Source organism: Sylvia atricapilla, chromosome 4 (genome assembly GCF_009819655.1).
Source record: "Sylvia atricapilla isolate bSylAtr1 chromosome 4, bSylAtr1.pri, whole genome shotgun sequence".
Taxonomy (NCBI): domain Eukaryota; kingdom Metazoa; phylum Chordata; class Aves; order Passeriformes; family Sylviidae; genus Sylvia; species Sylvia atricapilla.
In genome coordinates, this window is record NC_089143.1 from 41,692,258 (window position 1) to 41,706,260 (window position 14,003).

A 14,003-nucleotide genomic window follows, 5' to 3' on the forward strand; every position below is an offset into this window, starting at 1 on the left:
CTGCTCATTACAGAGCTATCCATCTTGAGATAAATCTTGCAGAAGACACATGGTCCTCCAATTAAATACTCTATCATAATGCACTTATAAAGAGGTGAAACACTATTTCTAATCACATGAAAAATCCACAACCCCTTTACTAGTCTCCTGAGAGGATTTTTTTTTTTTTTTTTCAAAAGACACAAATTAAAAGGAAAGGAATAATCAGAAGGGGCCAAACCCAAAATCTGGTTTAAATGAGTGCTAAAAATAAAGGTGCCTAACAACAAAAGATAATATGTATCAAGTCCCAGAGCAATGTAATTCATCAAAATGAACAAAATCATAACCATCAGCAGCTGCAGCAGCTAACAGGTCACTACTACCTAGAAAGAGCTTTTTCACAGGTCTGGTTTTTTTCCAGATATGTATATACAAATAAGCAAAAGCTTAGCAACTGTAGTCATCTGATAACAACACCACATCTCTTTCCATGACTTATTAGTACCACGTGATGCACACCCAAAGGACAAATAACTATTTCATGTTACATTTATTATATGAGTTAAGAAAAAATACTGATGATCTCTTCCAGTAACAGAAAATTATTTCTAGTATAGTTCTAGATTTCTTAGGAAAGCATGCCAACAGGCATCCTTACTACACATCAAACTAAAATAACTATTTTTGAACAATCCCCATTCAAGACTTTTCCTCAAAATATCACTCATTTCCTTCTCTTTCCTGGGAGGGAGTGGACTCCTAGCACATTGCCATAAATCTTTGTGAATTAGAATATGGTAAGAACAACCCAAAAATTTGACTTGCTGCTTCCAGTTTTTTTTCTAATTCAAGACAGGTCAAGTACATCAAAGACTGCAGCACCCATGATCACTAAGGAAGTGTCACTGTGCCAGCAGCAAAATTTGTCCTTTCTTAGTAGACTTTATTTCAATTACACCTGAAGTAAAAATATACTTTTTACACACTGTCCACAAGTCATTCCAATGTATTGTGCAATTCATGAGTTGTTAATCATTACAGTTGTATAAGAATTATGAATCACAAGTCATTATACCTGTCAATTTTTTTTCATTTTGTTTTTTTTAGTTGACCTTGTGTGAAGTTCCTGTGAACAACAGATACAAAGGAAAAAGATAAATGAGATTGAAAGCTAACACCTTACAAGACCCAAGCCTATAATGGGAACCTTCTTGCACTAGAACTTCATGTGATTTTTTTCCACATAATAAACCAGGTATAAGATGCAATGTGTGAAGCTTTTCAAGAGATTATTTGAACATCCACAAAGCAATACATTTTGAACATCATTCATCTTCCTAAAATTTAAGACAGCAAAATCATAATGAAAGCCCTACAAAGCTGGTTGAGAAGACTCCTACAATCAGCAAGGACATAGCCAAAGACAATGGACCTACTGAAGATGCCCCATCCCTGGGGATGCTCAAGGCCAAGCTGGATGGGGCTCTGAGCAACCTGGTCTAGTAAAAGGTGTCTCTGTCCACACCAGAGGGGTTGGAAGAAGATGGTCTTTAAGGACCCTTCCAACCTGAACCATTCTAAGATTCTGTTAATTACACAAAATCTGGTAAAGTACATCAAATACAAGAACTAAGCGTTAGTATTTTAGCAACAATCCTGCTTTCACTTCTCTGCCATCTTTCACCCAGAGCGTAATTTTACTCCCTGTTAAACAGATGACAGTAGTTGTGTATCAAGGAACATCCCTTTCAGATAAGGGCTTGTAGCATTGCTTCAAACTCTTCCAATTTATGAAATATAAGGCATGTAAGACCAATACACTTGATTGATGCTGCTGACTTTTTTTTTTTAATTAAAAAAAAAAAAAAAACAAACTAGGAAACACAAGAGCATTTTTCAGTCTCCCTCTTTTCATTTTCACCATGATTAACAAAATGGCCAGTTTGCATACCATTTTCATAGAACAAGAGATTTAAACCATATCCCTCATTCCCTAACTAAACTACTGTGAAATTAAGATTTAAGAGCATTAAGTAAAATAATTCATAGAAATTTGTGAAACCTTGCACAGGAGATTTTTTGCATTCAGATCCAGCAAATCAAGCTGTGAGACTCTGGGTGGGATGTCACAGAAGTAATTAAGCCTCTCTCCTTGAAATAAGTTCAAGCCAGACATCAATAAAATATTTAGAATTCTGGGAACATACTAACATAAAAATAACTCATTACCAGAAATGATTAATTCAAGAAGTTTTCTTCTCAAGCAAAGTAAGATAAAGCCTTATGCCTTGGAACTCCAAGCTTCCCTTGCCTATCCATGAAAAATTTACACCTTTCAGTCCAAGGAAAATAATGTCTACCTGGTGAACAGGCATGAAAGGTTTCATTGGCAAAGCAGTGGTTTTTGCTAAGCCAGTCTGTGTCCTAACAGTTTAAAGTTCTATATAGTCTTTAAACTATGTCCTTTTTTCATGAAAAATCTGCAACTACATATCAGACAGTATGATTTCTTTCTCTTGTCTATATGGGGGCATTTGTAAAGCAATACCTTGATCTTTTTCCTTTTACTATTCCTACATTTTAGTCCAGTCTCTATTTTGGAGAGTGAAATTAATCTCTGTGATTTAAATAACTCAAAGTTATACAACTAGAATATGACAGAGTTTGTAATGTAGAGTTTTTAAAAAGCTAGTTTATTTTTTTCCTTTATCTATAAGCACTTATTTAATATCAGTTAAACTTGTGCTACCAGAGTAAATCTAGAACTTTTCATTGACATTCTTTGGAGAGTAGAATAAGCCAGAAAATCCAATACATACGCAGCTTTTTCATTTTATTCCTATTTGCAAATTTAAAGTATCCTATTCTATTTCAGCTTCTTCAGTGCTTGAGTTTCAGGAGGAAAGAAGGTGGGGTTTGTTTGTGTTTTTTTTAGATTAAGTTGTAAATATTTCATGAACACCAAACGGTTTGGTTACATGAACTCCCTTATACTTAGAATGCAATTAACAAGAGAAAGGAACAAAACAGTCTGCACTAAGAAACTGTGATATGTTGCTACATGTGTAAGAAAAATTCACTGGACACATTCTAAAACATTTCCAGGTTACTTTCTGTATTTCTACACAATCAACACTGAATTCTTGCAAAAAAAAGTTCTTCCTTCAAAAAGTTCCTGCTATCATCTCTTCCAACTATATACAATTCTTTAACTGTATCTGCTGAGCATCCTGTTCACATACCCATGCACATTCTAAGACACCATAGCCACAGAACATATATTCATAAATACCTTCTCAAGAAACAAATTTTAAGATTGAAAACAATATTGAACCCTATAAAATCTTGCACGAAGATTTAAACATTTTAAGCAATTTAAACATTGGAGCAATAAGGTTCTATACATTTTTACAGAACTTACAGAACCTTTTTTCATGCAAAACCTAAATTTCTAATTCCTGACACCTGAGGCCTTGTTAAATAATGTTTGCTCTTCTGCTTATGAATGCATTTTTCCCAAACAATAAACACAGGCAGCCTATGGGATTAAAGCATGACAAAGGTGTAGCTGACTCATGGGATCAATTAGAAAGCATCAGTACTTATGCCTTTTGTTCATTCCATGTTTCACTAACAGTTTCTGCATTTCAGCATAAGTGTATCGCAGATGTTAAACGCCATGCTACAAGGCAACAGCACACTAGTAGCACACGCTAGACAGAATAAATCTATTCTTATCATCACCTACAATTATATCACTTGTTATACAGCTTACATATTGCTCTAAAGTTTTAACAAATACATAATGATTTTAACTGAATGCTCAAAGCTTCCTGCCCAACCAAAGTATGTCAGCATTTTTTCAGTAAATTTTTAGCATTCAAAAAGAACCTACAGAGTTGCCTTTTCTAAGCTAAAAACTATTTCAAATACAGCCACCAACAGTAATGCCAGCTCAGGTACAGCTTTCCCTCCAAACCCGCTATGAAATCCACAAGCAGGAAAGCCAGTGAGCAGGACGACAAGCAGTTTCAATCCCCATGCAGTTTGCCCGTGACAGGTTATTGATAGAACAAACAGAATTTGCAATACTTACTGAGTGTTTCTCCTGCTGGCCCATAACTCCATGGTTAGCTGGGATTGCAAGTGGTTTCATAATGAAGAAACATAAGCTGAACTGAATTTACACATCATGTACCAATTTCTTATGGATGGCAAGTCACCCTCTACAGCATCAAATTAAAAAGAGGCGGAGGGGGTGAAACCAAGCTGGAGCTAAAAGTGTCACTACTGGTAAGCTCAAAACCCCCCTCGCACTTGTAGTGCAGAGCAGCAATCCGAATGACAGCCTTAGTCTCCATTTTTGCAGCACTGAAAGTCTAAGCATGTCAGGACATACAGAGCCTGATGAAACCCTACATATCCAGCATCCATTCAAGGGAACAAAACCATTCCCCGAGCCTGAGGAATGGGAAAGGGACAAAAAAAAAAAAAAAACAAGGACGAAAAAAAGCTAAAATGGCTGACTGCACAGAGACTCCCTCAAAAAGGCTTAATACAGTATTATATTGGTCAGGGTGCAGGAACCAGCCTGCAGCACTCAGCCAAGCATTGTTAATACTCCTGTTTCATTTGCAATCACACACTCACAAATGCAGCCTCCCCCCTCCTGCCACCACTACCCTCCACTCCCCCAAAATCAGGGTAGCGCACACAAATAGGGACCTCCTCCCCTGGCTGCTAATGATGCTGACAGAGTAGTGACCACTGATCTCTGTTCCACTCAGCTAACCAAGTTTGCACAATTAATCTCAGCAGCATGACATTGATGGACATTTAATTTTATGATGCCTGTTCCTCACAATCAAGACAAGCATTTCTACCGCCCAAAAAGTCAGCAACAAAAATACAACACAGTTACACACACAAAAAAAAAAAAAAACCCAGAGAATCATGAGTCTGAATGCAATACGCCAATATAATTACGTTATTGTGCTTACTTTGGAAGACCATGGCTGCAGGCAGTTGGCATAGCAACGCACAAGGAAAGCCATTTCCTGGGTAGAAAGAATGCTTCCTTTTCTAAATAAAAAATTCCTCTTAGGATACAAACGGCATTGCTGCTTCCTGCAGAAAGCAAAGACACTGAAGTCTGTCTCTTAACCTGCACACAGGCACACACTCAATGCAGTTCGAGTGATGTAAGTGGATTTCTCTCTCTCTCTCCTCTCCCTCCCTCTCCCTTTATCCACCGAAATATTCGAGTCAAATGGAAGACACATTCCTAGAGGCTCGCCCCCTCTGATACTTAACTGTTTCACTCATTAAGGTAGAGATGGACAATGCAGATAAAGCAGCAAGCTCCTGCCTGTGGCTGGTATCAGCCTCGGAAGATCAAGGCATCCCCAGAGGGGAGGGATCCGTTTGCTGCTGGCTCCTAAGAATATCACTGAAGCCAGGGTGGGAATGAGGACCCACGTTTACCTCGCCAAATCCTGAACTGAACACGACTTTTCAGGAAGATAATGCTAGAGCAGATACATCACCTCCCTTCCCCCCCACCACCACCTCCACCCAAAAGAGAGCTGCTGCAGAGCTGTAAACATTTTTATCACGTATTTAAAAACAGTGCACTTGATGAGCTCTCTCAGATTTTCAGCAGCTTCGCCCTTTCACAGGCCAGAGACATCCAGCCACAGGGTGTGGGAGGTACATGTCCAGACACCTTTAACATACCATTCCAGCCTTTCTGAATGGAGCTCCTGCTTCTCCTTGCACACCGAATACACAAATTATACTAAAAACACATGGGTATAGGGGCTGTGGAAGAGACTGACATAAATATGGCATCTATAATTCTCCCCTCAGAACGCAATTGTATCTTAAACGCAGAAATGTCCCCGGTCACTCCCATTCACACTACACCCTCCTCATGCTGTATTAGCAAAATCATCCTGCAGAGGAGCTGAAAAGCAACAGGGATGTGCTTAAGCAATAAACTGTCAGCCACATACAATGCACCTCTTAAGTGCCACAGGTTTGTATCACTTGCCATAGGAGTGACCAAGCCAGGCACACGACACACATTCATTGGGTTTCAACTTTAGTACAGTTCCCTGTAACACCTTTACAACAACATTCTTTAAAATCAGAGACCATTTGGCCTTACAACAATTTCAAAGTTGGTTGGGGTTTTTTTTTCCCACAACAAGAACAGCTGAAGAAAAGACTTAGCAGTAGTTACAGAGGCAAAATACACAGGGAAAAGACTGGATACTGCAGAATACTATGTCCTACAATCTGCAGCTGCCTTCCCCCAAATTAACATGTACACTGATAATGAGTTTAGTTTGTTACACATTGATTTCCTTCATTCCTGGCAATGACTGCTAGCAAATGAGGCTATAAAAATTAGTGGAAATGAATTGTAGTAACGGCAGAGAAAATCCTGAAATAATCCAGTCTATTTTTTACACAACTCTTCGAGGGACGCAGTTTCATATACAACAACTTTCAAATTGAATGTATTGACATTTATGTGAGTTTAATGACACTTATGGCCTTGGCCTTCAGTATATTCTAAAAGATAAATTATTCTTTAAATTATTCAATTATAACAATTAGTTTAGAATTTTGAAAGTCTTTGCCAAGTGCCAGTGCAACAGATGATTTTAAAACATTAAATTATGCTTCAGTCTTGTAAAACAGTGTAATGCTGAGCATAATCAATTTTCTGATGAAGTGCTGATTAGAAGTAGCAGAAGTTATGAATTCTAGGATGCTTAGGCAAACCTCCTCTAGTACAAAATTTAAAAATACTACTTGTTGACAAAGCAATTAAAACCCTCTTCAGTTTGATTGGGTGGCCTTGTGGTTAACACCATGAGCAGAATTTGAGTATTTTATGCTCATGATAGGAAAAAAATTAAGTTCTGCCAAAAGAGAAACATCTCCCCAGCACAGGAAGACAGCATACCACTTTGTGAACTCTGCCACACACACAACTATCAACATGCATCCTCTCTGCATCAGTTGATATTTCCAGCTAAAATCCAGCACAGGTTTCTGTGTCACAGGCCTTCACGAGTAACATGAAAACATGAATAAACCCACCAAAACAGTAGTGAAACACAAAACTTTCATATAACACTGCTATTAAACACGTTCTTACTACTTACTCTGGTTACCACTGTACACTTCTACTCATCCTCTTAGTACATTAAGCCAGTACTTTGTACATGAACGCAAAACTTTTTATTTACCTGATGAAGTTTAATTGATGTTCATATGCATCAGACTGACAAAAACTCTGTGGTTTCCAAAATAGAAAAGTTAAGTCCCTTTATTTTCATAAATGTGAAAAGTAACCTTTAATGAAATTAGGTGAAGAAAACACCACTCACAGACAATCTGAGTCAAAACAACTTTAAGAAATATATGGTGAATTCCATTTCCTGACTCCTTCCTCCCCAGCTGGCACCATTTCCAAGTATATTGTGATCGCATGTACTGTCCATTTTCAATTCAGAAAATACTTACCTATAATTAATTTTTATAAAAAATAATTGAAGTAGAAGTCCGGTGAATTGTTATAGGTTACAGTGAAAAATGACTGGAATTTAAATCAGTGCAAACCACAAGAAAAATACAGTGTGGAAAGTTTCATAACCAAGTGTAAATACATTACAGAAAATCTACCTGCAACTTTCTGTTCATGAGTTTTTCAAAACCCATATAAGAACTCCTTCCTTAGACTTAAGTTTGGGGGGGGAAAAAAAAGGCAAGACAGTTTTGCAAATGTTTTTAAGCTTTTAAAGTGGAATGTTAATAAACCTGACATGCAATAATTGCACATTATGAGCTATCCCTAGCTGCTCTCAAAATACTGTATTTATTTAAAAAATCTAGTGTCCCTTTCTGAGTTGCAGAAAAGAATGTTAAAGGCCATTTCAAAAGCAACTACAAATGTATGGTCATCCTAGGACTACCCCCTTGGATTAGGGTTTCACAAACTAAACTGATACAGCATGTATCATCTGACTGTAATGTCTCTCAACGGTTTTACATTCTAGAACACCATCTCACATGGATATCATTCTAAGCAGTGCCAACAATGCCGGGAGTATTAAACCTTTTTAGGTTAATGACAAATGCTGTAACAACAGATTACCTCAATTCCTCAGTTTCAAGCAGTTACCTTAACTCGCAGCTATTCTCAGAAGTACTTAAATTTTTACACAGATGATATACATAGAGACCATTCTTTTCCTGAAGTACCTCAAAGTCAGAAATTATCAGCACATTTTCCCCTTTCCTTTAAACACAATGTAAAGTATCATTTCCTTCGTGTTCAAATACCCAGTCAAAAACCAACAAAACACTCTAAGGTCACCGAATTTACTGCCACTGCATGACTCCAGTAGCTAGAAAAAACATTCACAGTGAAGGGACAATTACACAGACATTACAGCTGTGTAGGTAGAGTAACAGACAGCTAAATTAAAGACTGCAAGAATGGAAAATAAGGCAAAGCTATCTTCTCCTTCCCCCGACCTCCTCACAAGTGCAAGTTTGAAACTTAAATTTAAGCTCAGGGCTATTGGACATAAAACTGCTAAGATCCCAGGAGCACGCTTCCGAATTTTACAATGCTGGTGTTCTCTGCCTCTCACTAACCTTACCAGAGATATAACAATATGTTGCTCCCATCAGATTTAAAAACACCAACTGAAACCACTAAAAACCCAGGACAGTAATTCACTCAAAATGCTATGATACACTTAAATGTCCCATACAACACATAAGTCTTACTCTAAAATACTCAGACAAATTACTGCCAACAATTTAAATCTCTGGCTGTACGACCTGATTTCAAGTGAGTTCCTATTTGTCAGAATAACGCAGACATGGGATGGTCTAGGAATCCCTAGCCCTATTAGTATTTTCTCTGAAGAACTTGAAGAACTTTAAACAAACTGTTGAATAAAAGAAAACTACCAAATATGTTCTCCAAGTACAAAAATACCACTTTGGCCAAAACAGACAGATAACATTAACAGTATTTGCCATGTTATTTTTTTAAATTCAGAATGCTGTGGCACTGCCATTACTATAACAAGGTTCACTGCACAGCTGGTGACACCAAAGCAAGACTTACAATGGAGTGGTGCGTGCTGTTTTGATAACACATTTACTAATGTTACAGACCATTTGAACAAATGCCCTTCTGTTGAACTGCTGCTGCAGATGAATCTATAATCCAGATCTTTAAAATAATGACAGGCCCAGAGCAGTTGGGCTGGTGCCTCAGCTGGGTGGATGTGCCAATCTTTCCTCTGACAGCAGACTCATTTGTCACCTTCTGTGCACAGCTCTGCTTTCAGTACAGCAAACTTTTTATTTGCATGTCATCCATCTTAAAATGGGAGCAAGGCATAGTATTCATCTGAAACGCTTGCTATTGAATTCTCTTATGTTGGACAACTATGTTAGAACAGATATGAAGAACACCTATGGATGGTCACTCATCCAAAATTTGACAACATGTCCTATTTCCAGAATATCTAAATGAGCTTGTAAAATTGATTTGAGCAAAAACTCACTACAGCACTAGAGCACAAAAACTTTTCTCTGGACTCCATAATTATTTATGCTCTTCATCTAACAATGCTTTTAGGGGGAAAAAAATTTAAAAATAAACGCATCTTTTGTGTTACTTCAAAACCATATATAAAATGTATGTTTGTGAAATCACTTTATGCGACATTTAATTGATTTACCTGTGATTTTTACACAAAACAAAAAGCTCATTCTTACACAAGCCTAAAGTTGAATGCATATTAACATGGCTTTAAAACCATACATTATCATTATTGAGTATAAAAAATTAGGGATAAAATTTATTAATGCGATATTAATGACTTCAGATGGCAGAATGGTCACAGATTAGTTTAATTTCCTTAACTGTTTCAGTCCTTCAGAAGTGGAAAAATGCATTATTTTTAGGAGAGGTGGAGGTTTTTCCCAACGTTTACAAAATTTTCTCACGTTGGTGTAATGACCAGATTTAATAATAGCATATTAATTGCATGGAAGAAGGTGAGAATCTGCTTTCTGTTTTTAAACTAGGGGGAAAAGCATGAAAGCAAAACGGCAAACACACTTTCAAGGTCAAGAATCATGATGTCAAGCATACAGGAGTAGCAAGTTGTCTTTACCAGATCTAAACAGTGCTTTGACATCCAGAAGTGCTGGGGATACGGTTCACTACTGAGATACGAATTGGCCCACTGTCTCAGAGGAAAAACAAACTAACAAAATATCCACAAAAACTTCCACATATCATCATGTCCATACCAATTTCACAGCAGGAATCCAGGGACACAAGTCCTTCACTTATGTGAGGCAACCCTAAAATTCCACAATCTTTGCTGCAGAACAATGTAAGAAAACTTTAAAGAAGATGGATGACTGCATACCTCTTTCATGTGTATCCTACTGCTTCACTGTTAAAAGGCAAAAAAAAAAAACTCAGGAAATTTTCTGATGTCAATGAATGTCCAAATTCTATATTGTTATGGTCAGTAGCCCCACTGAAACCTGTTACCCGAAACATATTTGTATTACAAGGATGACTGTTGTGGAACAGAACTGAACGTATCTGAGACCAACCAAGGCAGGGGAACAATTATTTAATGTCTCAGTATGAAATATTAATGGATTAAAAACAAACAAACCCCAGATTTTTCAGTCTCCTATAAATGCTAGCAGGTTTTCTGTTGGTTTTTGTTGTTTATTTCTTCACTGGGTGTCTTCAGCACTAGTGGAGGGACAGTATTTTTGTTCTAAGGTAATACAATATGCTTTCTAAGTGTTTCTGACTTAGAAGCTTTAAGGGAGAATCTGAAAATCTGTTCAGGATGCAGATGTAGATAGGACCAGCAGAAAACCACCAGATTGTCTGTTCATCTTTTTTAATGTGTATTGGACATCTCCCAGAGTAACCTACTACTAATCTCTCGTGTTTTGAGGAAGCTTAACTTTGAAAGAGCTGGTTGCTGTTACAGAGAATTTTCACTCACTTCAGTTGTCTGTTGGAAGGAAATAACTCTTGTTTATGTCCCCAGCCACAATCTCATGCCAGGAGACTCTCTGAAGAGCCTACTCCAGGGGTTCCCAATTAAAATCAACACTGAAGAGTTTACCAGTGTAAGATCATTTTCTTTTGGGAGAACTCTCTTCTTGTGCCCCAGCATATCCTCTCTCGTGTGATGTATCATGCACTAACATATCCTGAGAGCTTTGTGCCCTGCCTCTAGCAACTGTACAGAAATAATTTATACAGACCTTTTATCAGTAACAAACCCCATGCAATTTCACATCCTTTACTTTTAATATGATTATCAAGCAAAATGAGCCAAATTGGTTGTGTATATGAAAAAAAAGTCAAACCACAAGATTATATCCTTCAAATAAAGAGAACTTAATATAAAATTCTAAGAAATGCCCTTTCCCTTTCCTCTTCCCAAGTAAATCAAGATGCCAACAATGGATGTCTAATTTTGCACATGTAACACTACATTTTTTTCTTGCAATTACAAGATCAGCTATCTAGATATCAAGGTGTTAAAGAAAAACAGGTGGAAGTGCACCTACCAGACTGAGTCTCCCCTGTAATTTGGTTCTATGCTGTTTTGTATTCCAAGACTGGTGTCAGAATTCTTACTTTTAAAGTGGTCTTTTGCACACCACAGATCATCTGAAGACTTTAAAACCAGTTAGCTGCAGGCTTTTATAATCACCAAATTACAGTGTTCAAGACTAATACATAATTTAGAGGTAAAAGGAGGAAAAGTAAAATATTCTACATTTTAGCACATGTACACACACATGCACATAATACAATGCAAAACAGAGGGAGACCACAATCTGTACAGGTGTTCTGCCAGCCACATCAGCAATACACATAACACCTGCCAGCTGCTCCAGCTGCATGTCAAAACCTTACTGTCTGAAAATTCAAATATAATTAAGGCTAACCACTCAAACCTAAAACCCAATACCCACTACACATACAAGACAATGCTAACACTTTAACTAGGCCTTACGGTAAAAAAAGGATTTTTCATAGAAAAAAAATTAAATCTTTCCATCAGAAAAGTGCAAATACAAGGAATCTAAGAAATACTTTAAAAGCATGTCTACAAAACAAGGTAGTGAAGGACAGGGAAAGAATTCACACACAAACCTAGTGGTAAATTCAAGGTAACTACCTTGCTTTACTTAGGACTTCTTAGCTCTCCTGAACTGAACTGTCACCCAATGAAGGACGTAAGTAAATGTAAATGCCATGGATAATGGCATTTACAGTCAGCAGAATATAGCCTGGACACTGTAATACACACATCTACCCAATTAAGTTGGAAAGGGTTTACTCATCACACATTGGACACCCTCGAGCACCTCAATGTACTCTTTGTGGTGAGAGACCCAAAACTTAACAGAAGATTCCAGGAGTGGCCTCACCAGTTCTGAGAACAAGGGGACAATCACTGCTGACCCAGGCCAGAATGCCATTTGCCTTCTTGGAACATTACATTTTACCCATGTTTCAATTCTATACTTTCTTAGTTACTTAGGATATTTTAACCACTAAACTAGTTAATTTTTTTAGAGCTTTGAAATTCACTCAGCAAAATTATAATTTTAAATTAGTTATCTCAAATACAAGGCTTTATTAAAAGTACTCAGAAACACATAATAATACTAATAATTTTATCTCTAAGTCACTATGTCAAGCTCAGGTCACATAACAGTGGCTCAGATGCTTGGGAAAAAATGAAAGGTTCAGCTTCTTTCCATCCTTTAGTGGGCAAATAATTGCACTACTACTATCACCCATGACACTCGTCTGTACAGAAATTCCAGCATTGAAAGCATCTGTATTGGCATTCTACAAGTGTAATATGGCAGATCCCATTTCCCCATATGTACTTTATATACAGTGTTTCTAACTGAACAACCACCCATGTTAGTGAGAATATCCTTTTACACATGCATATATTTGCTTTTTAAATTTTCCTAAGCTCTAATCACAGAATCTGCTGAGTTGGAAGGGATCCACAAGGATCATAGAGTCCAAGTGGTGGAAATTCAATATTTGCATTTAGTTACATTGTACAATGATCAATTTAGAAAATAGTTATGAACAATCCATTTTTCTGCTGCATGAACAACTTTCTGCTTTGATGACATACCTCACATTTAGTTTTATACCCTACATCTCAGAAAAACAATCCTTTATATAGTATAAAAAAGCACACCACAAGTCAGTAGCAGCAATAAAATCAGGCTACTCTGGAAAATCTAAGCTGTTATTAACCAAAGCTTTACATATGTGTGGTCACTGACAACTCTACAAGCTGTAAATAGGACCAAGTGTCATTAATGTGTCAAAAAAATCCCTCAGAAATATTACTGACACTTCAGTTGCAGAAAACACTGCATAGCTTCAATGCTTCTCTTTGAGTTTCCAAATCTAATCACAATTACAAATCCAGTTATGACATCAATGTGAGCCCTTCCAAAGGGAATGGAAGAACAGTAAATCTCAATGGATATAAGAGTTCTGCAGTAGGGATGATGTAATTTATAAAAATAGACAACCTCTGACAGAGGCTGCAAGTTGAGTAAATAACACACTGCATGTCATTAATTTTACATTAGCTTGCCAGTAGTCAGTACTAAAAGGATGATGAACTAACAATTCTGCTTTGTTTTGAGTGCTACACAAAATAAAATGATAGCATTGCTCATATTTTAATAATAATATAAAACTTAATACATAACTTGAAACAGGAATGGCCCCTAAAAACACGGATGAAGAAAAGAAGCTGTGAGGCTAAAAAGGTGATGTTTTGCCAGAACACACAACACAGGGATGGGAATTACTGCCGTTATAACATTTCCAGTAGATGTTTCCATGAAGAAACATCCAACTTCCATTAAAAAAAACTGGCTAC

The 14,003-nt window shown here is 37.1% G+C and overlaps 1 protein-coding gene across 6 annotated transcripts in view; it reads right to left on the reverse strand.

The window, feature by feature from the left end:
* The window catches only part of RAPGEF2 (Rap guanine nucleotide exchange factor 2), a 127,197-nt gene that overhangs the window by 64,926 nt on the left and 48,268 nt on the right, over window positions 1-14,003 (reverse strand). Inside the window, exon 1 of one of the 6 annotated variants that reach the window (XM_066317645.1) lies at window positions 4,079-5,199. The exons of 4 other annotated variants lie outside the window; for them this stretch is intronic. In XM_066317645.1, coding sequence (XP_066173742.1) covers window positions 4,079-4,138 — 60 coding nt within the window. In that variant the 5' untranslated portion in view covers window positions 4,139-5,199. Of the gene's footprint in view, window positions 1-4,078; window positions 5,200-14,003 lie in introns of those variants that run through there. One more of the 6 variants, XM_066317646.1, reaches the window with a different exon arrangement.